At 42.0% G+C, this 22997-nt stretch overlaps 1 protein-coding gene and 1 long non-coding RNA gene across 3 annotated transcripts in view; one reads left to right on the forward strand and one right to left on the reverse strand.

Moving 5' to 3' along the window:
• The window catches only part of LOC125307179, a 28742-nt gene extending 14579 nt beyond the window's left edge, over window positions 1-14163 (reverse strand). The window contains exon 1 of the long non-coding RNA XR_007195667.1: window positions 14079-14163. This is a non-coding gene — a long non-coding RNA (uncharacterized LOC125307179). The remainder of the gene's footprint in view (window positions 1-14078) is intronic.
• slc12a4 (solute carrier family 12 member 4) overlaps window positions 8195-22997 on the forward strand; it is a 28908-nt gene continuing 14105 nt past the window's right edge. Inside the window, exons 1-3 of one of the 2 annotated variants that reach the window (XM_048262991.1) lie at window positions 8195-8417; window positions 18983-19080; window positions 22343-22474. In XM_048262991.1, the coding sequence (XP_048118948.1) occupies window positions 8282-8417; window positions 18983-19080; window positions 22343-22474 (366 nt within the window). In that variant the 5' untranslated portion in view covers window positions 8195-8281. Of the gene's footprint in view, window positions 8418-16131; window positions 16220-18982; window positions 19081-22342; window positions 22475-22997 lie in introns of those variants that run through there. The other variant, XM_048262992.1, reaches the window with a different exon arrangement.

The raw sequence follows: 22997 nt of genomic DNA on the forward strand, positions 1-22997 counted from the left end.
GAATCTGGTCCCTTATCATACCTGTTCATTCCTACTCGTTGCTCGACTTATCGTGACTAAATTCAAGATGGCGGCGAACGGTAAACTTTATGAAGGTATTGTCTGTAGGCTATAAATCGTCTTGTAAATAAACTACCAGTGCTTTTTCAAAGTTCTCAATGTCTTGTTTTAAATGTCAAGGCCCTCGGAAGTCTACCAATGAAGTATGGAGCTACTTTGAGCCTCGTAAATGGTGTAAAATGGTGATTTACTTGGCCGATGCCCGAGTCACCCCCATTGAAAAACTGTTGGTAGCATCGGCTAACTAGCGCCAGATTTCTGAGTGCAGGGGACAAGCCAAGATGAGCTATGAGACATACGTTCACACTCGGTATCATGTTTCAACACACTTCAGGTCAATATCACACCGGAATTCTCCTTTAACCGAGCTAGATAGATAGATACAGTAGATATATAGAGATAGAAGGTTGGGCTTGTAGAACTATAGGCTACATAGTCCTCGCTTTAGATTGGGGGGCTGCAAAATTTACTACAAATAGGTAAGAAAGGTCTTATAAGCGTATTAGTTATCACCTCTTTGTCTTATACACCATTAAAAAGCATTAACAAGCTGCATGTTAACTGTTAACAAGTATGCTTGTAAGTAACTTAATATTTGTACTCAGCTGTCAGAAAATAAAATATTAGTTAGTTAATGTTATTAACTGTTAGTAACGAATTGTTAACTGCTTATTATGCATTGTTAATACCTAATAAGCACATGTTATTCTAAAGTGTTACCAAAGTTTGCAATACTTGCAATACAGTTTATCTGTAGGATACCCATGGACACAACCACCTTGTGTAAGGCTATTTTGAACTTAGTGGTTACGTTAGTGGTTTGAAAAAAGTTACTCTGATTGACGTAAATTTGCTCCCAAACAAAAGTCTTAACAAAACCCACTTTAAACCCACTAGTATCACTTTAAAACAACTCCAAAGAGTTTTTGTACCTTAAAATAATGTTTCCAAAATCGTTTCAGTGGTTCATCAACTCGTAACATCAACTTCACATTCGCTTCGCGGCCCTCTATCGGCTATAACCGCACTATGCAAGTTTGCCAGATCGGTAGCGGATCTGTAGTTCGATGGAATGAGACATAAGACAAATTTGACTTGCTTCTGATGTCGCAATACATCATACTTTCATAAAATCATGCAACATACTCTACCTTGCCAGTGGACATTGTTATTTCCAAAGCCAGTGCTGGATAAACAGATAGCGTGCGTGCATCAGAGGAAGAGTGCTTTGGTGTTGCTTTAATGCTCTCAAATGTTTTAATTTTGGACAGCAATACCCTTTTTAATATAATGGCAATAATCAATGTGATTCCTTGAGTACTGGATTTCTTCTTGAGTTTGCAGTCCCATACTGTAGTTGTTCTGCTGCACTACACTGAAGTAATCAGCCAGTAGTCAGCATGAAATTCATTTGTGTATTAATAAAGATAAATATTACATAGCTCTCAATGATAAAATACTACAAAAGTTGTGGATATGGAGATTTGAATCTGTACAGTAAAGGTTGCCGAGATCAAGTCAAGCTTCCGAAAGCAACTTCCTGCATATTTGAGAGCATACCTATTATACACACTGCCAAATAATTTCAGTAGTGTAATATTGCATTTACTACAATAATTTGTTGGTGAAGATATTGACATGGAAAGAAGTTATTGTGAAACACATTTATTGCAATGTACTACAGAATACCGACAATCTATGTGTTTAATACAGTCTAACTCTAATACTGAATACCGACAGTCTATTTCTGAATACAAACAAATCTGCCAAATTCCATGGTGGAAAGAATCTGCGGCTGGATCACATCATGTCAAACAATGCAGTAGCTGGTTACATTGGACATTGCAGTTTTCCCCTGACACCACCCAGCTTAAGTGTGAAAGACAAACTCACACCACAACTTCAACAACAGGATTAGATAGATTAGATTGTTTTTACTAGAAACAAAAGAAACCCAAAACTATCGTGCCTTTCAGTGCTTGAGGCTTTACTATCAGGTTTAGTTTAAAATGTCATGGTGCGCCATATCTACCTTGCACCAACATTTCTCTTTATGCTACCAATTCTCTTATCTTCTCTGTGTTATATATGGCCTCTGTGTGTGACAGTATGCCAGGGCATGCTTCTTCCAATAAGACCACAGCATGCTCTCTGTGCATAGTTTGAAGAAGGTTTTCAGACAAACTGCAGGCATAATACTGTACATGTACTCTTTTCACACAACACTTAAGGTCGAAAGGTTCCCACTTTCCACAAACAAGTCATGGAACTTTAAAATTCTATTTTCCAGCCCTATTCATGACATTGACAAAATCCAGATTGGGAAAATCATGACATGTGTACCAATTTTTCTGCAGTGTAATACAGTTACCCGTTGAATTTGACATAGTCTAGTCTATTAGAGTGGAATATACTTTAGAGTAGGCTACAATATATGTATATGTATTAATAATGTATATACAGTAACATTATTCATACCCCTGGCAAATATTGATTTAAAGGGATATTCCACCATTTGGATTAGCGTAATAATCAAGGAACACCATGGGCACAGCAGCACAATGATATCATGCAGCACCTGAAAATAGTCCCTGTAGGCTAACTTCCAGCAACTGTCACACGCCAGTGATCCTAAACAGCCAAAGAAGGCAAGAAATGGTTAACAGAGAACAATTAACTGGCCCAGCCCAGCAACTGTCAAGACCAGAGTGTCATGAGCTCTCTCTCTGCCCAGATTGATCCTAAACAGCCAGTATTTAAAAGCTCTCCTTGGAAGGCAAAAGAAATGGTTAACTGAGAGAACAATTATCATCATTTTAGCCCTTGAGTGGCCCAGCCAGATCATCCAGCAGACCTCAATGAACTCCCGGAACCCCTGAAACCCCTGTAACCCCCAACCCTTAAATAAAAAGTGAGCACAAGACACAGAGTAATGGCAAATAATCGTTCCTGCCTCAAAGCCCGGATTGCTGCTAAAAAGGTGAGGTCTAAACCTTTGGCATGTGGCAGTGTCATTTTCGGTCAGAACAAACATATTGGTCAAGAGAAAATCAACATTAAATCATTATTTGTCAGGGGTATGAACAGGTCGGGAGAATTCCCGGTAGGCCGCTTCACTTTTGGGGCGGTCGAGGCAAAAAATATTGACATTTGTCACGTTAGTCTACCTTAGGCTACACGTTCCGCATTCTGTGCATGACACCGTTGCCTCTGCATGGGTTGTAGCCTACCATGTGAGGGAGTTCTCCCCTCACAAAAAGAGTTGGTTGGGTCCATATAGCCCGTCTTTTCCAAAAAGTTTTCTCAGATACGGATAGCCGGGCCGGCCCTACTAGCCATAAGCCTCAGGAAGGATGGATGGTAGAAAGAGGCAAGGAGGGACTGAAACGGCCAGGTAAAATGCTGCCAAATGTGCCAAGCTTCCAGATTTATTTATTTTTTAAGAGGACAGACAAAAGGCAACTGTACGACGAGTATTAGGGCCACACATGAAGAGAAAAAATATTTTTGCCATGGCGAGATTAAACTCGACATGTAGACTTTAAAGTCGACATGTCGACATTAAACTCGACATTTCGAGAATAAAGTTGAAATGTCATGTCGACTTTAATCTCGACGTGTCGACTTTAAAGTCGCCATGTCGACATTAAACTCAACATTTCGAGAATAAAGTTGAAATATCATATCTAGGCTACTTTAATCTCGACGTGTCGACTTTAAAGTCGACATGCCGACATTAAACTCGAAATACAGTTTAAACATAGCCTACAGTTTAAGCTATGTAGCCTACACTATGTGACATGAATAGCCTAATAGGCCTATACTTCAAATAGGTGTTATTCAGATAGATTGCAGATATTCAGATAGATTGCGTCTTCTGTTAACTCATTGCCGTCATCGTGAAGCGCTGTATCACGCGGTTATAGCCTACCATGCACTATTATATAGTTAGAATAATACATGTTTCCAATGATATTGTAACGTCGGCGCACAAGACATTGCATAGCGTTCTCCCACGCAGGGCATGCTGGGATGCGGGAGCGAACATTTGGGGTTTATGTCTGTGTTTCCCCTTAGTTTTGAGTGTAATGTTAGCGTCTTTATTGTAACATGTTTCCCTTTTAGTTCTCCCTCGTGTGTGATCCTTTTTGTGTGGGGGGCTGCGTCCTCCCCTGTATGTGGAGTGTGTGTGTGTACTTGACCTGCTCCGTGTGTACTGTGTTCTGGGTCTGTGTCCCTGCTCTCATTCTCAGCTAATAAACCATTTGATTAGACAACTGTGTGTGTCGCTATCAAATCGTAACAATTTGTTTCTATAGTAGGGCCTAGGCTACATAATGTTAATTCACTCTGTTTTACGTGGGTAAGGCCACCGCACATCCAAATAATTGCCCTTCATGACCCACAGGCCGTCACTCTCCATATGGTTAACATGCAAAACTCATTTTTCTAAAACTGCTTTTCCATGTCTCACCTGCGATACATATAGGAGACTATAAACACAGATATGTATAAGTAGGCCTATGCCCTATACTCTTTTGATCCTGTGAGGGAATATGTGTGCATTTACTTTCGTCCCTCCATAGACATTCAGGCTGTTTTGCATCCATTACAAACAAACATGCAATGTGAAAGTCTGGGATTGGGGAGAGCAGTTATACCTAGTGCATAAGCATGAAGTTGAACCGTTAGATGAAAAACATTTCGTTATTAATAGGCCTACAATAAATAAATAAACCGCTAATGACGTTTAGCCTACTTTTGACCATCGCATTTATACATCGCATTTATAACTCCGTGATAACAGGATAGTAGTATTTGGCTGAGCAACGGAGGTTAGTTCTATGTTTTGTCCACATGGTGTAGGCCTATGTCTAATCATTGTTGCACTCGAAGAAAATTGCAATTTTTTCATTCGTCCTCCCTTCATCCCGAGCGGTCGTTCTCTCTCCAAACCAAAATGTTGAGTTTAATGTCGACACGTCGAGATTAAAGTCGACATGATATTTCAACTTTATTCTCGAAGTGTCGAGTTTAATGTCAACATGGCGACTTTAAAGTCGACATGTCGAGTTTAATCTCGTCATGGCAAAAAAAAAAATGTTCTTCATGTGTGGCCCTAATACTCCGGCGTACAACTGGTAAAGAGAGATAGCCTATAGGCAATGATTACTAGCAATGTAATTATTGGGCTAATATTGGATGTTGTAGCGTTGTCAAGCTATTCACAAGCAACATATTAAATTACTTAAAATATTAGCCTTTTGTAGACTTTCATTCATAGACTACAGTATGCAAATATTGATAACAAAACTTTGCTCAGAAGTGGGTGTAGTAAAGGAGTAGCCTAAATCACCAAACAACAATATAGCCTACCCATGCAAAAAACATGTAGCCTAAACATTAGTTCAATATGCCTCTTTGTGGAAACGTGGGATATAGGCTACATTTCAAAGGCTTTCTTTCTTTCTTTCTTTCTTTCTTTCTTTCTTTCTTTCTGTTTTGTTAACTTCTCAGTTGAAGTGAATTATTATATAACCTTTACACATTTTTTTGAACCATGGTACTAATAAAAACTACAGGATAGTAAGAGCTGAAATGTTGCTTCATTTATCCAATTTCCACCACTATGGAAAACGTGGGCTGGTCTTGGGCTTGAAACTCCCGGACTGAAAAGTGGCCCCACTCCGGCCCTGGGTATGAATAATTTTGTTCTTAAAGCTGCAGTTGGCAAGTCTGACAGATTAAGGGGACTTAGCCAAAATTTTTAATGTTTACAACTCTCATGCCCCTCCCCCACTTCTACCGAGTACCCTCTCATCAAGTTTGTGCTCGTCAATGTGCACCAAACTGCACCAGACTGTGATTGACAGTCAGATCTCACACAGCCCTGCTCTGATTGGACCAGAAGAACCAGGAGCTGTGGATTTTTGCAAAACAAATAACAGGCTCTAGGTGGAGGTAGAAGTGCAAGTTTTTTTTTTCTAAAACCGGCTGATTTATGTTGTTCTGTCGGAGCATAGTGTCGGTTTCAGTGAATACTGTATGATAAAACAAATCTTGCCAACTGCAGCTTTAACTGTACATTCGTACATCATAATAAAAAAACAGAAACATTACTGCATACAACATTGTGAAATATTCATACACACTGAAATATTGAAGCATCCAATGAGCCACAACATAATACACAAACTGAACAAAAATCTTTCAAATGCTCAGGAATGGCTTACCCCTAAAGAAAATGCCGACCGACCCACACACAAAGGCGGGTGATACCTAGTGGTCTTAGAAATGTGCTTGCCAGCTTGTCTGGAAGTTTCCTGTCCATGTGCTGGTACAAAACAACCTGGCCTCACGGGGCCTCCCAGCCTTTCCAGGAAGCCGCCCCCTGTCCTTACTTTTGTTCCTCATGACTGAGTCACTGCAAGTGGGAGCAGAGACTGAACAGGGCAGAGCGAAGCACAGGGGCCAGCTGCTTACTGACCCGCACTGACCACAAACAGCACCAGGGTGGGAACTTTCCTTGGGTGTGCAATGACGTCTGTGTGATAATTACTGCCCAATGACAGCACTATAAACTGCTTTAGGGCAAGACATTCACAGCCCCAAATGCTGTCTGGTCGCAGTTGCAGGAGTGTCTTGCTCTGTTTGTTTTGCTTTTGCTGCTTTAAACTATGGGGCTTCTACACTTTGTAGCTTTTCAAACAACTCAGAGAAGTAGAAAACATAAATGGTGTACAACACGACAAACCATGAGGAGGAGCGTCTGGAATGAGTGTCTGTGTTGTGTGTCATTGTTGGTGAAGAGTGTCTGCACACAACTTAGTACTGAAGGTGTTTTCTTTTATACAGTACAAGAAGGGTCTGTAGTTACTGTATCCATGAAAACAAAGAAGAGCCAAAAAACAAGATGACGGAGAAGCTTAGGCAATTCTTGGAGTGCATCAGTCACTCTGACGTCAGCAGTCTCACTACCAAAATGAATCAGAGGGAATATTACTAAAGTCAGCATGCAAACCGTGCTAATGACAAGAGCAAGAAATCAAGCTGGTGCTTCTTTCCACCTCTCTCACAGTGAACAAACATTAGAGTAGACTTTAGCCCTCACCAGGTTACTGTGTCTCCCTCTCTCCACTCACTCTCACTCCCCCTATCTTACCGTCCCTCACAGATACGAACACACATAGACAGATGTAGACATGACCTGGAATGACTTTAAAGCAGACCAGTTCAGAGTAATTACAGGACTTTTCAAAGGGTTTCCCATCTGTATCACGTAGAGTAAGCATCCATTTGCCCAAGAGGAAGATATATGACTGTCTTGAGGCAAAGGGAAAAGTCTAACAAAAACACTCTTTTGGTTTACTTAAGGCTGTCTTTGTAGTTTTGGAAGCTGTTGTAGACTCCCAGAAATTACAGGACCGTATTCCTTGTTGAAAAACTTCACTTCACTCTTCACAAAACGTTCTACTGGATACACTGAAAACTTTGGGATGGCTTACTCTTACTGGGCTTGTTTTAATGGCACATTTATATAACACTTCTAACATGACAGAACATGACAGTTCCACCATTGGCAGCATAGAGTAATCCCTCTGAGTAAGGCACTTGTTTAAACAAAGTTAAGAGGCAAAAACTAAAAACTGTCTTTAAAGCTTGGCAGAAAATTGCCCATGTCAGTCTGTATCTGGGCGTATTTGCCCTGCTCAGAATAGCCTGTTTGGACTACATAGAAACCTCCCCCCCTCTGTTAGAAATAGTTATGTTAAGTATGGTTTAGAAAAGGGAAGAGTTGTTTGATTCATTAATAACAGCAAACTATGCCAAAAATATCATCCTCATATAGTGAGGGGAAAGTCTATAGGTGATGGGTGGGTGACAAGTCTTCCCCATATTACTGTGTATGGACCCAGTGAGCGCAGAGAAAAGGCATCCTCTCTCTCATTGTTCCCAAATCCCATCCCTTTCCTCATCCGAGGTGTCGTCGCAAGAACACACTGAGGCATGACAGTGTCAAAGCAGCCCCTTTCCCCCCCGAACCTAGGAGGCCGGCCGGTGGGAGGAGAGTATGGTAATTGTGAGAGGAGGAAGTGACCGAAGGGTACTGGAATGCGTCGAGATTAGTGGGAGTCGAGTCAGGCTGAAGGGAGACAGACGCGGGCTGACTGAGCGGCATTTTGACTGAGGGGACTTTAAAGTGCTGTGAACGGAGGAAAACATGCCCCATTTCACCGTGGTGCCAGTGGAAGACAGCGCTCCGTCAGCTTATGACAGCCTAGAGGGGATAAACTGGGTGGATTACCAGGACACGGGACAAGGATACCCTGGGCATGGGGACACTGTCAGCTCTGATGGTAAGTTTAGGACCAGACAAAGTTCTGCGCAACAGACTTTCTTGCTCTTGTGTATGTGTGAACAAAAAGGATGGTAGGAGGGAAGAAAAATGTGTCTTTTGGTTGTTTTTTGGTTTGCTTCTAATTTCTTTTCAAAGTTAGAAGTCTGTGACTCTGATGAAAACTCAGCCTACTCCGCTCAGCTGTGTGTTCCACCCTACAGCGGTCCGGTAACCATGGCAATTCTCCAACCAGCAGTTGCGGCCTCTCTGACAGTTCAGTTTTTTTTCTTTTCCCGGGGCTTCTGAAAAAGACTCGTCAGCCATTAGTGTGTGCACTTTGGGGGATTTTGGGGGGATCCGCAGAGGATTGGAGTCCCGAACTGAGACAAAACATTCTTGCAAACCCACTCCAAGGGCCTGGCATAGACTGTGGTGGCAACAAAAGGGAAGAAAAACAATTGGATAGACAAGGAGAGGCGTGGGGCGGGCTGGAGAGTAGAAGAGGAGGGGAGGGGGGGGTAGTTGGGTTTCTCTGTAATAAGACAGGCCTGGAGTGTTCTTCCCACCACACAAAAGATGGGCCTCGGTGGCCTGGGCTGCTTCTCTTTCTTTCCCCCCCCAGAGAGCAGCTGGTTTGCTGAGCTTTCCCTCGCTCCCCACTTCCCCCCGGGAGCCAATAAAAAGAGGGCCACTCCTCGACCTGAATGGAGAGAGGCGCGAGAACAAGGGTGGCAAAGAAAGGCAAAACAAATGACGGAGTTGCTAGCTGTGGGGGGACGGGATCTAATGCGAGCAGAAGAGAGGAGAGGCGAGGAGCAGTGGTGCACAGTTTTGAGCTAGCTTCTCATTCGAACATGACGGCAGACTTTCCAAAAAGGAAGTAACCGTAGAAACCACACAACTGCCCTGCCCTGGGTTTATTATGGTCTGGGCCTCCTACCCAGCCTCTCCAAACAGGCTGTGCGCAGGAGATCAGTTAAGGTAGCAAACTCGGCAAAGAGAGAATGAGATACTATGACCTACATAAACACCTCGCCAGCATGGCACCATTGCTGAGTTGAAGGATAGTTACTCTATTTTAATATGCATTTCCATCTTGCTTTTTGCATCGAAAGTGTTTTGTAAGGAACCATATGTAAGATTGTGGCCAAAACTGGTACTGCAATCACTTTCAAATTACTGTAGAACGGTGTATCCCCTCCCCCTCCCCCCTGACTCGAGGTTGCCAACCCGATTAGAGTGTGGCTACCCGACCCGAGCCCGACGGGACCCGACGGGTCGGGTCGGGTTCGGACAAATATTTAGAAATTGTAGTCGGGTTCAGACACATGGGGGCGATATGCATTGGAAGCTTTACATTTAAAATTCCTTATTATGTTGGGTAACCAACAGGTCTGCTTTACATGATGCAAATGTTTGTTTTTTGAGAATAAAGTAAAATGTAAAAAAGACCTAATAGCTTTCTTCCTGTGTGCAAGATTTGTTTATCGTGACAACGCATTTCAGGCATGCAGCCTGAAATGCACACGCGTTGTCACGACTACATAAACAAATGGTTATGCACATATGCACATAAGCACAGTCTTGGGTGACGTTAAAAAAAGTTGTTAGCCTATCAGGAGATTATTTGCATTGCATACTGTGGTAAAGACATAGGCTACCGGTAGGCTATAAGGTCGTCTCGTTCAACTGGATGAGGATTTCCTCGAGTTGCACCAATTAACGTCAATTCTGCATATCAGTGACAGAGGCACTGTAGTTTCAAAGACAGTTGCAGTTCATTTCACGACTTTTCGTCAATGGTAAGACAAGAATTCTATTTTAATAGGCTATGCTTGCTTGGGCCTCTTGTGTTAATGTGCGCTGTGTGTGACCTGCGTGCGTGCACGCTCATCTGATTCTGTAGACAATTTGTTGTGTGTTCCGTTTAATGGGCTAAAAAGACAGGCTATCCACAAACGTGAACGTTTAATCACTAGCATGAGAATAACTGAGGCATCATCTGCGTCGGGCTCAGGTCGGGTACGGACATAAAAATGAAAATGCCTGTCGGGTTTGGACGCAACTCTGTCGGACGCAGGCCGGGTTCGGACAGAAATTTGCGGCCCGATCCGCACTCTAAACCCGATGCAGAAACACTACTGACTTTGTGATTAGTAGATAGGTGGAGGGTGGCGCATCAGGCCAAAACACAACATGACATGACAAAACACAACATCAACATCAGTTTTTAACTTTTTAACTTTTTAAATGACAATATCCTGGCCAGACTACTGTTGTCAGTGATATAAGTATTTGAAATGAACATGATTTCTTAATGTCTAGTGACATATCAGGGCCATTTTATGATTAATTGAAGTACATCTCTTACATATGGTTCCTTTAAATTAGGATCTGAATTCAAAACTACTGGAGACTGAAGCAGAGAGGGGAGGAGCTTTGAAAGAGGGATAGATGGAAAATGCTGATTCAAACTCCACTTCAAAGTGTGCGCTGAATTCCGCTCGTCTCATTCGATTCATCTGCTACCTTTTGGTGTTCCACATTATTTACTATCCTACTCTCACTCTTTGTTGTAAGCAATTCCTATTTGTGTCCTAATTTTGTCCTTTTGATACTTGTGTATAGGCCTACTTCAACAGTTGTAGAAGCATCTGACCTTAAATGCTCCCACACACATTTCCTCAATATATATTGTCTTAGCAGAGGTCAGTCTGGCAAGGACATCAACACCAGAGCTCATCTTGAACCTCACTGTCTGTTATCCTAATTAAGAGGGTCTCAAAGGAGCTGAGGTTGATAGAGAGACTCGAGAGAGAGAGAGACAAGGAGCTGTGAGACAAATACCAAGACAAGACAAGGAGCTGTGAGAGAAATACTGAGACAAGAAAGAGACAGCCTTGAGAGAAATAGTAAAGCGTAAGAGTGGACTGTGAGAAAAATAATGACCAACCCAGGGGACTGTGAGAGAAATGGAGACATAAAGAAGTGAGAAGAGAAGAGAGGAGAGTGAGAAGAGAAGAGAGTGAGAAGAGAAGAGAGTAGAGTGAGAAGAGAAGAGAAGAGAGTGAGAGTGTGAGCAGCGACCTGGCTTGAGCCCCCTCTCCTCAGAGGCCCCTGTGTAGCTGGAGAGAGAGGGGGGCCGGCCAGGCAGAGGAGACCTACTTCTTACTCTGGGGAGGGACGCTTTGGAGGAGGGGGGGGGGGGGTACCGGCAGCACTGAGCAACCAGAGGAGGGGGCTGCTGGAACCAGAGCAGAGTGAAGACGGCCACAGAGCTAACTTTGTTCCAGCTGGTGAACTCTGCTCCGTTTCAGCACTGGACTGCACACTGTGACCATTGTGCCCAGGACCAGCACTCCAGCTGAGCCGCACAGAAAAAGAGAGTGAGAGACAGAGAGCAGGCTCAAGTGGTCCACCCCATAATTCCATTAACGCCGTGGCAACAAGGCCATGTCTTGTGTGCGACTCAAGGAGCGTGTTTGTGAATGAGCATGTCACGCATCTTCAGCATATCGCCATGACGCAGCAGAGTCAGACAAACACTATCCTCAACAATGTGCCGCTCATGCGTTCACTTCCTGTGGCCTTGTATGGGTGAACACTGTTGCTAGTCCTAGTCCTAGTTTTTCGGTGGCCCGCATATCTGAGATGACATTAGCTGGTGGAAGATAAACACGGAGGGGTTACGCAGTCCCAGCAGACACAGGGCCTCACAGACAGCTGAGTCTGGGGTGTGTCTGGGGGGAGGTGAGGTGGCCCACTAACAGCTGGGCTACTGCTGTAAACCCACACGCAGGAGATCAGACAAGGGTAGACAGAGTTGGGGGGTATGAGTACAACAATTATGTTGGCCTGAGCAGAGCCATATAAAGGTATATATACGGCTCTGGGTCTGAGGTGGTATCAACACCTATCTGTTTATCAAGTTTGTTATCAGAGTGTTCTAGTTCTAGTCTTCTTAACAAGACAGACTTAATCTCTATCTGCTGAAATTTAGAAAAATATGTACAAAGTTACATAAATGAGTCATTACATGTAATTTTATCATAAGTTTTCAAAATATCTCAAACAGACTCCTACTTTCAGTTCTGTAACACAAACCCTTTCACCACACACACACACACACACACAAACAGCAGTTGTTAACCCTGAGGGAGAAGTTATTCGAAACATATGAAAACAACTCAGTTCTATTTTTGACCCGAGGGCCTGCAATCCTGTGCAACAGAGAATAGCTGAGCTCTCTACATCCTCCTGCTCTGACTACAATGTGTCTCCCTAAGTGGGGTATTAGTCCGAGCTCAAAGAGACCAACACACACAGCAGTTGGTGACCAACCCGTCTGCCGAATTAACTTGCCCTGACTGGCATTGCGAACTGGCACCAGACCAGGTGGCCGGCATAAAAGAGCTCTTTCAATGCCACAGAGCCCAACAGAGCAGCATATGTTTTGCTGAACAAATCAATTTCAAGAGTGTAATGCAGCAGTAATGTATATCATCCATGACAAAGCACATTCTAAGAAACTCAAGGAACAGATTTGTCAGTGGATTAACATGTCTGTCCCAGAGAAAAGCAGGCTCAAGAAAAGAGTGTGGTACAGGCAAGTTCTCCTCATCTCAGCACATCACCCACCGCCTCCTCATTCATTCCTCATCGTTAGCACACATCAAAGCCCTAGCACAAAGGCCAGATGCAGGCGCTTAGCATTCCTCCTCTTTATACCACTACAGTTGCTCTCCTTTCTACTTTTATGACAGGCCTATTATGAATAATGATTGACAGGCGGATGCTTCAGAAAAATTTGCTTTTTTTTTCCTGCTGAAAATGGTGGTGGTGGTGGTGGTGGGAATAATGTTATAATAATGAATAATGAATAATGTTAATAACAGCACCATCTTCATAATCTGCTCCATCTATTTGAGGGGGAAATTATCATCACAAAACAAGAACACCTAGGTAATCAGATTGACCTCCCACTTCCACAAATGAAATCAAATGAATGTACAAGACGTCACACTAAGCAGATTAGAACATGGCGTGGTTTCATAGATAAAAACCAAAATGTAGAGGCATATAATTTGCATCCATACCTGGCTTGTGAGTTACAGTTGGGAAAGGAAAGGAGTTAGAGGCAGTCCCTAAGTGTAAGAAAGAACTACATTACAACTACTACATCAATAAAACAACGTCACAAGAGCCTCTACAGCCAATTTGATTAGTTCCTGTGTACATCACTACAGTTTAGGCAAATCACTTGCATGTGATCTTCTAATCATATTCTGCTTCGACTGATCTGAAACCAGTACACACTTAATCAAATTTGAGTCATGCAAATTTGTTTGTGCTCTAGAACACAAATGTTTTACTTTTTGAAGTTCTCAACATCTTCGAAGGTAACAGAAACCCAACAGAGAGTGATGAATTTCATCCTTCTCTTGTGACTACCATAACAAAGCTTACAGTAAATACAAAGACTGTAGAAGTTCAATATTCCTCAACATGTCATATATAAACAAATAAAACAGCCCTTTCCCCTACATAAGACCCAGACTTAAATAAGCTGTAAAATGACACATGAACAACATTCAAATATCCAAAATGTCTCCTGGAATGAACCAGGTATCTATCTATATCGATCTCAATCTGCTATACAGATAAATGTGTTCTATCGCACCTGTACTGGGTCTGGATGACTGAGACCCAGAGCTTCTGCTGCTTTCCTGTGTGGAGGTTAAGAGTCAGAGAGGGTTAGGAGACTGATGTGATGGCAGCAACTCCTTGGGATCAACACCTGATGCAAGTCAAAAACAGACCTTATATAAATGTTTGAGCTCCTTGCCATCTAATGACCACTCCTAAACACACCCCTTTGAAGTACACACACATCAGACCCACACAAACTCATGTGGCTCAAAAGCACTCTTTGAGCCAGGACATGAATGAAACCGTCAGGTATGCCACCATAACACAACACTTTGCCAAGGCACAACACGAAGCAAAGCGGCCTAAGCCATGTGGCTTTTGTTTTAATGAACTCCATAAATGTGCATTAAATGAGAATTTTCAGTGATAAGCCTTCATGCCTAAGAGGCTAATAAGGTGGTAAATTGTTTTGGATGGCTAATCGGATTTAGAGCACACATTTCCCAGAGCACAGCCTGGCCTCCCCCTAGTGATAGGAAAACATTCACTGCTAAAAGTGAAACAAATACACGCGCACATTGTTCTCTCTCACTCTCTCTCTCTCTCTCACACATACACACATACACAAATGGACACATAGAGACACACAAACAGACAAACAGAGTCAGTCTGTGGACAAGATCTTATACTAATGCTGGCACAGCAAGTACTGTAAGACTTATCATGTCTGCTACAGTACAACTCATCAGTTTCCTTCCAACCATTGTTCATCAACAACAGCAGAAACCACAAGTCTATGGCCAGAGAAAAATGTTTATGTCACATCCTGTCCACATGCCCATAAATGACTGGCTCTTCAAGCACCCTATGAACATTTTATCACAGGAGCACCGACAGAGCAATTCATTAAATAAGCTAGTATGCTTAGACGTAAACCCTCAAATGCCCTCAGTTTAGTTTTTTACAAGTAGCCAACATCACATGGTGTAAACTATGGACATACTACAGATTGAGTAACAACAGCAAACCTGAAAACTGCACGCAAGCTACTAGTACTCTCAGGAGTGTAGTAAAAGCTCAACACAGCAAATGCTTCTCAAATGGAGATTGTGAGTTTTGCTTTGTTGCCATTCCTTGATGTCATGAACTGTGAGGCATTCTTCTAGAGGCTCTGTTGACTTGTCCAGGCTTGCCATCATAAAGTCAGAACTTTTCTTTATAAGCTCAGCCCAGCAGGGCATAAGAGTGTGCTTGATATTTCCGTGAAACCTGTAATCGCTTTAATGAGATGTCCAGCATGTGGTCAAAGGGAAACAGCCAGCATTTCTTTAATAAGACGTAAGCCAGCAGAGTTAAAATGAGACTGTCAAACCAAAGCATAATCTGACATTTCTTCTCATAATGTCCCATCATTTCACTCTCATACTCTACAGACCTTCATTCTCTCTAAGGACAAGTGAAAATCGCTGAGATCAATATTGACAGTACACTGATGCACACTTAAAAAAACACAAACCAAAGGAAGATATGGTAATGGCTCAAAATTAGAACAGGAGAAATACCATTGGCAAACACTAGAGAGCAGCATACACAACAATCTAAGTTGTTATCCATCCGGTGTGCTGACGTCAATACTGGCCTGACTTCAGCCTTTCTACATTTTCCACAAAATATTCTCCTGATAGGCACAATCACAGACCATTCTTTCATCCTCCCACACATACAAACAAGTCCTTGTGGCTTCTGTTCATCTGACTAAGGTGCCATAGTATTTCAAAAGAAAAACAGCTAATGGTATGTGAAATACCCTCGGAATCATTTTTTTACCGAAGCTTACTGTCATGTTTTGACTTGTCTTCACCCAAGCTAAAATCTTTAGAACTGGTTGAGTTGTACTCTCTTTATCCTAATGCATGTGGATGATGGGAGATTATTCACACACCACAGCCTCCACTGTGTGTGTGTATCTAGTTTGTGCTGTGTCCCCTGGTGTGCAGGGTCAGTATACCCCCCACCCCTACCCTACTACAGCTGACTGAGTGATAGTGTGCCCTGGATTTTGCCTTGCTTGTTCTGGAGCTGCTATGCTCTGAGCACAAACCGCTGCATTCCACAGAGGAAGCATGCCGACCCACCACACCAGCAGCAATGGCAGTGCAATTGTAGACACAGGTGAGTGAGGCACCTCCAGCTGCCCAGCTGGGGCAGAAGAGGGCTGATTGTGTGGGGTAACTCACCTGGTCGCACACCTTTCACTTTTTTAACCTGCCCAGCTGTTTTTTTTTCTCGCCATGAGGAATTATTAGGCACCGTGCAGACGCGTTTCAAAAGGGCACAGAGCTAAAGGTATTTGCCATGGCAAGATTTGTTTGAGGAGGATTCAGCATTGCAAACTGGTATGTTGTGTGATGGACCAAAGGTTATGTCAGGATGTCAGAGCATGCATTTGCTGGTGAAAGGGACAAAGGACGTCATGCTAAACCATTGAGGTTTGTTGCAGTTCTTGAGTAAAGTCTGAAGACATGCATGTTAACTTCTTTTTAGTTGTACTAATTAGTGTATTGACTGATCCATACACTTGACCAGACCTAAAGTTTTAATGCTGTACTCAGAGCCGGACAGTAACGGAGTACATTTACTTGAGTACAGTACTCGAGTACGATTTTGAGGGATCTGTACTTTACTCGAGTATCATTTTTGGGGAGTAAGCTACTCATGACTTTACTCAAGAACATTTGAGAGGCAAATATTGTACTCTTTACTCCACTACATTTCTATCCTTAACCGTGAGTACCCTTTACTTCTTCTAAAAAAAAGAAAAATGTAGGAAACCCTCAATTTGTTGTTTCCCTCTCAAACGTGATTGGATTGTGCAGATGCCACTGATTGGGACAGCCTATCAGCAATCACCTTCAGCTTTCCATACCATGGACGAAACAATGGATGAAGACGCAGCAGGTTTCTAGATGCCGGGAATGTGCCAACCCGTGGCCCCACCTCACCAGACTATTTCAATTTGCTGAACAAGTTACAATGATAGTTTTCGCTTCAAGTGTTTCAATTACAAAATAGTATTTTGTATTTGAAATACGTATTTTAAATACATGTATTAGAAATACTGCCCATCCCTGGAAACATGGTAAAAAGATGGAAATGACTTGATTTTACTTTCAATTCCTTTTACATTCTCCAAGGTATTAATATTAACATTTTTCATAACTCCATGTAGGACGTTTCTGTACATAAATGTAAGCACTGTGGCAGTAGTAATGCAATATTTAGAAAATGTACTCTTGTACTATTGATATTCAAGTACTTTTAAAAACAAGTACTTCAGTACTTTTAGACATCTGACTGTTTGTACTTGAGTAAAATTTAGCTAGGGGTCTCTGTACTTTTACTCAAATAATGAAGCTGTGTACTCTGTCCGCCTCTGGCTGTACTTCAGTGTATGTAACTAAAGTATAATATGGGATGCATACAGTTACAAGAAAAATGAGAGGAAGAATTTAAGCAATGCCACGGTCACAACTACACTGCATACACACTAACATCTGTATTGACGAAAGTGTTTACTGTTGATAAAAACCAATTTGGATTTTGCTTGGAAGCATGGCAAACAATCAGGCCAGTATAAACACTAGACTAATTGCTGATGCCACTGCTGAAGTCCAGTCTGAAAGAGTTCATTTGCTCTTATTTGTTCTTGCGTAGAAGCCTTTGTCCTTGGTGTTTCATTTTAACGCTTCAGTGGTCAATGAGAATGTCAGAATAAGAAAACAATTACAGGTCTTCAGACTCAGTGACCTGGGATAAGAGTGTAGTTACAGTGATAGTGTGTGTGTGTGTGTGCATGTGTGTGTGTGTGTGTGTGTGTGTGTGTGTGTTTTCAGTGAGAAAGATGTACAAGGACACAAACGCGTACTCACCCACACATGCACACACACTCTCGCACACCAATTGCTCACACAGGACGGCAGAGACAGAGAAATTGATTCACTCTGATTGGCTCAGGGTAGCGGAGAGGACCCAAGGCCACATGACAGTTAGTCTCTTCCACACTACACTGGGACATTTACAGGGATGGGGAATTAGCTCCCTGATTGTGAGGACACAGCCTCCCCATATTCTTCATAATAATCATTACTTTAGTCATTTAAGGGCACTGGAAATAGTACACAAAACAGACGGAAAATACAGACATGAATTTGGTTGTTTCTGTGTGAACTAAACAAGACGAGACACCAATATTCATCTCACAGAGATTGTACTGTACTACTCATGCTGAGGCACAAAGTGGAGGAAAATCAATGGTAGTTTTCATCCAAGAGCTAGATTGTTATCAGCCCAATCTGAAACCTTACAAAAGCCAATTACACAAACACCACCCATCAGAAGATGACATTATATTCTGCGCAGCATAAGCAGCCTGTTTTTTTTGGCGGTTTTGTTTGTGCTTTTGTCTGCCATAAAGCTTTGGTGGGTGTTGCACTTCTTGTGGTGTAGTTCCGATTCCAATTAAAAGAATGCGGTGGTGTGCACTTATGATTCCAATGAAAATGGTCTGTTTACGCAATAACATCAGTTCATTATGAAACACGTGGAACATTGTATGTAGACTCACACTTTCACAGGAAATAATTAAATGCTTTGGTCATTGCTGTGGTGTAGGTAATGCAGTTCTAAAGAGCACTCTGTTGATATAGGCTACTAACTCTGTTCAGTGTTTCCAAACATATCATGTAGCTAACCATGAGACTGCCTCAGTGCAAATGCAAAAAGGCCCTACTAGGTTTTGAAAGCGGCCCATCCCCCAAATAGGACAAACAGCACGGACTGCGTGATTCACCCTGAACAAAAATAAGTTCTGAAGCATTAGCATCTGTTTCATCCATACTGTGTTAAACTCAATGTGTTTCCTCTGCTCTATTCCAGGCCATGGAAATCATAAAGAGGACAGCCCCTTTCTCAGCAGCAATGAGTCAACATCAAAGAAGAATGATTACTATGACAAAAATCTGGCTTTGTTTGAGGTGAGAGCACCTTTAAGCCACCATTCTACTCTGTGTCCTTTCAAGCAAATAACCACCTCTGGCAGCTTCTTGACAATTTGTCTCTAACATTATACCCTTCTCACTTAGTATTTACTGAAAAAGCAGTGGCATCAAAGTGGTGTACTCATGTGAATAGCCTGTTTATTATGACCGCCGCTAGCGAAGCGGTCATTTAGGGATTGTCAAAGTTTTTTTTTTTTTTTTTTTTTTTTTCCCCATCATCTACTTCCTGAATTTTTGGTCAACGATACCCGGGACACCGAACCACCGGGGCACATGAAATTTGGTGGGTATGTAGCCCCACTAGACTTACGGAAAAAAATTGTTTCGTCCCCGGGGGCCACTCCCCCCCGTGCTGGGCCCCCCGAACCGCAAAAAAAGCCGTTTTTCCTAAATAACTACCTGAACCGTGACACTGAGGATGAAGAATCTTTTATGGTATGTTGGTCTCAAGGGCCCACATCAATCTGGCCCATAATCACTCATTTGTGATTTGCATTTTTTGATTTCTTAAAAGATTGAGCTTGGTCTGGTGAAAGCCAGACTAGCCATGGACCTCAGTTACACAATGCAAGGGAACATGAATCAGCCCAGGCGCGCCTGCAGGTGTACGTCCGTACGCACTGTGCGTACCATCAGGCTACTCAACACCAAGAGAAAATTTCCCGTGTGTGTGTATTCACACCAAATTGGCCCACCATACCTTCCCAACTATGGACAGTATCTCCCATTAGCTGCATGCCATCAGGCTACAATTTACAATTTTCTATTGAAGTTAGTGAATACCTTATCAAAATTAACGCGCACACATTTTGTTTGAGCAGGAGAGAGAGAATACGCACGCAGGCACGCAACTAGGCTACTTGTTTTCTTTTACTCAGCTATCTATATTATCAGCACACAATGTTGAGATAATTCACTAACTCAATACTCATCATGGATATCACAAGTTTAAACAACGAAAACAGAAAGGATGGATGCAGCAAAGCTAGGGGAGTTATTCCAGATGGGCAAGAACAAGGTAGGCAATTGCTTGTCAGAACGTTAGACTGCATTAGACAGCTGTTTAAAGCCAGACGTCACGGTAGGCTAGAACAAAACTAAAGGTAACTTTAGCCTGTATAGGGCTTAGGGTTGCAAAATTCCGGGAATTTTCAAAGTTGGAAACTTTCCATGGGAATTAACGGGAATATATGGGAATTAACAGGAATAAACGGGAATTAATGGGAATAAACTGGGAATTTTTAATATGGCAAGTTAGTCTATAACAGGGAACTTAAATGTAGTGGACAAAACCCCATCTTGCAGCATAATATTAGTTAAAACAACCTGATTTAATGCAATTTCAGTCAAATTTCTACCCTGCACATATGTCAATCACATGCACACAGCAATCGGCATAGGCTGCTAGACATAAAGGAAACCTATGGTGCGTTCATAAAACCTGACCCTAGCCAGATGAATGTCGTTCCGCTTAGCTCCGCCTAGCTTCACTCACATCCATCTGGGACCTCTTCCATTGAGAGTGATTTCTCCAACCAACTTTATGGTTTAGCCAATCAGGACGCAGGGCGGGAGTTTCATAGATGTGACATAGCGTAGATGCGACTGTGAGTCTGTTATTAGCGTCACGGGTTGGCTTCGATGTGAGTGGTTGAAGTAGCACGTCAATAGATGACGGACAAGTGGCTTATTCAATCATATTCCGGTTCCAGATGGATGAGTGGAGCTAGGCGGAGCGAAATTCATCTGGCTATTGCCAGGTTAGCGTTCATATGCATGGGGAAAAAATGTTCCAACCAATCAGATTTTGTTGTTGAGTGGTGTAGTGTATCTTGGGCAGTTCAGTGTTGCTAGTTTAGCACACCAGTAAACCATAGGCAGAGAATGGGATCCCCGCTAGCATGCTAGCTAGCTTTGTATGCTAAGCAAAAATCCGAACATACAAATCATATTGCTTATTACGAAACAAAATGTTAATGTTTGTATATGAAACAGTTTGTATGAATTACCAAAATTCCATGTTCATTTCCGTAAATTCCCATTAATTCCCATAATTTCCTTTAATTCCATGAAAGTTTCCAATTTGGAATATTTCCAAAATTCCCCAGCTTAACTTCCCATGGTAAGTTTCCGGAAAGTTTCCAGAAATTTACCGGAAATTTTCCGCCCCTTTGCAACCCTAATAGGGCTGTGTCAAGTTGTCCGAATGAATAGGTCATTGAAGACGTTGTTGTATTATTGCATGTGAATGTTACTATGCTACTTTTTTGCTGACCAATGCACGGACCTAAAACCGGGAAACTGACAAATATTGTCCACGGTCCACGGTTCAGTGATGGGTGTGCGTTCCATAGCATTAATTCCTGCAGGCGCCCCTGAATCAGCCTATATTTGCACGAACAATAACGGACAACAGCTCTTCAACTTTGGCCCGTTAAAATGTGTATGAACAGTCTAGCGACGCATTTCATCAAGGCCCATTTGGACATGTCAGTTATTTGCACCACTGGTTAGATGTAAAACAGCATTTCGTTTCAGACTACTGTTACTTAATTTGTGCATTAACAATAACGTTTCAGACTACTGTTACTTAATTTGTGCATTGACAATAAAGTATTACATGAACTAAAGATGACTAAAATCTTGTGTAGAAGAAGAAACATTCACAAACAATCCATCCATCCAAAAATGACCTTTGTTTTTGATAGCTGTTGAAAACGGCATGGAACTGACAGAGATTTTGTTTATAAATAAATAAATAAATTAATTAAATAAATAAATAAATAAATAAATAAATAAATAACATTATGCTGATACCTTTTGCTTTTCCCAAATACAATGTAGCCTACAGGTGTAAGTGACCTTTCATCAATCCAGTTGCAATGGATGAACTGTGATGAATTGCCCTACTTGTGATTGTTTAGAGATTTTAAAGTTTTTATAACAATGCTACATCTTCTTTGGCTATTCTACAATCTATTCACCTTTTCAGCACCAGTAGGCTACTTTCTGTGCAGCCACACACACACACTCAGGCATGCCAAACAAGCATACACAAAAATTTCAAGAGTGGGGGATGGAGTAAAATATGGAGACAAATTGAAGTGTGATTTATTTTCGCGGAACGGATGTACAGGACTGAGCGGCGGTCATATTTTGTACCGCTATGCGGTACATCTAGTTATTATTATTAACTATCTGAGCCTGCATAAAACTTGGTACCTCTTGTGTCCTGCAGGAGGAGCTGGACATCAGGCCCAAGGTGTCCCATCTCCTCAGCCGGCTGGTCAACTACACCAACGTGACCCAGGGGGCCAAAGAACATGAGGAGGCTGAAAACGCAGATGCATCCAGAAGAAATATCCCAAAGGTTAAGATCATCAGAGATAGGCGAACCATAGTCACAAGAACCTTACAATTTATTAATCTATGATATTAATAATAATAATAATAATAATAATAATAATAATTAAAAAATCTCAAGCTATTCTTCTCTATTAACATCAAGCAACAACCTTTCTGACCAAAATTGTAGAATAGTCACTTAAGTAGTGTATGAACTGGTCAATCAAATCCTTATTGATATATATACAGCGGGGAAAATAAGTATTGAACATGTCAACATTTTTTTCAGTAATTATACTTCCAGTGAGGCTATTTGCATGAAATGTTCACCAGACATTAGTATTAACTTAGGTAATCCACACATATAAAAAAAATCCTAACATTAATGTCCATAAGTAGAGTTATGAGCAAAAAAGTGGAATGGCACAGGGAAAAAGTATTGAACACGCTAAGAAAAAGCAGTGCACAAAGGCAAGGAATGGCCAGGGACGAGCTGGAATCTATACGCAGTTAGAGAGTAATTATCCCTCATATCTGTGCAAATTAAT

Source organism: Alosa alosa, chromosome 14 (genome assembly GCF_017589495.1).
Source record: "Alosa alosa isolate M-15738 ecotype Scorff River chromosome 14, AALO_Geno_1.1, whole genome shotgun sequence".
NCBI classification, from domain to species: domain Eukaryota; kingdom Metazoa; phylum Chordata; class Actinopteri; order Clupeiformes; family Clupeidae; genus Alosa; species Alosa alosa.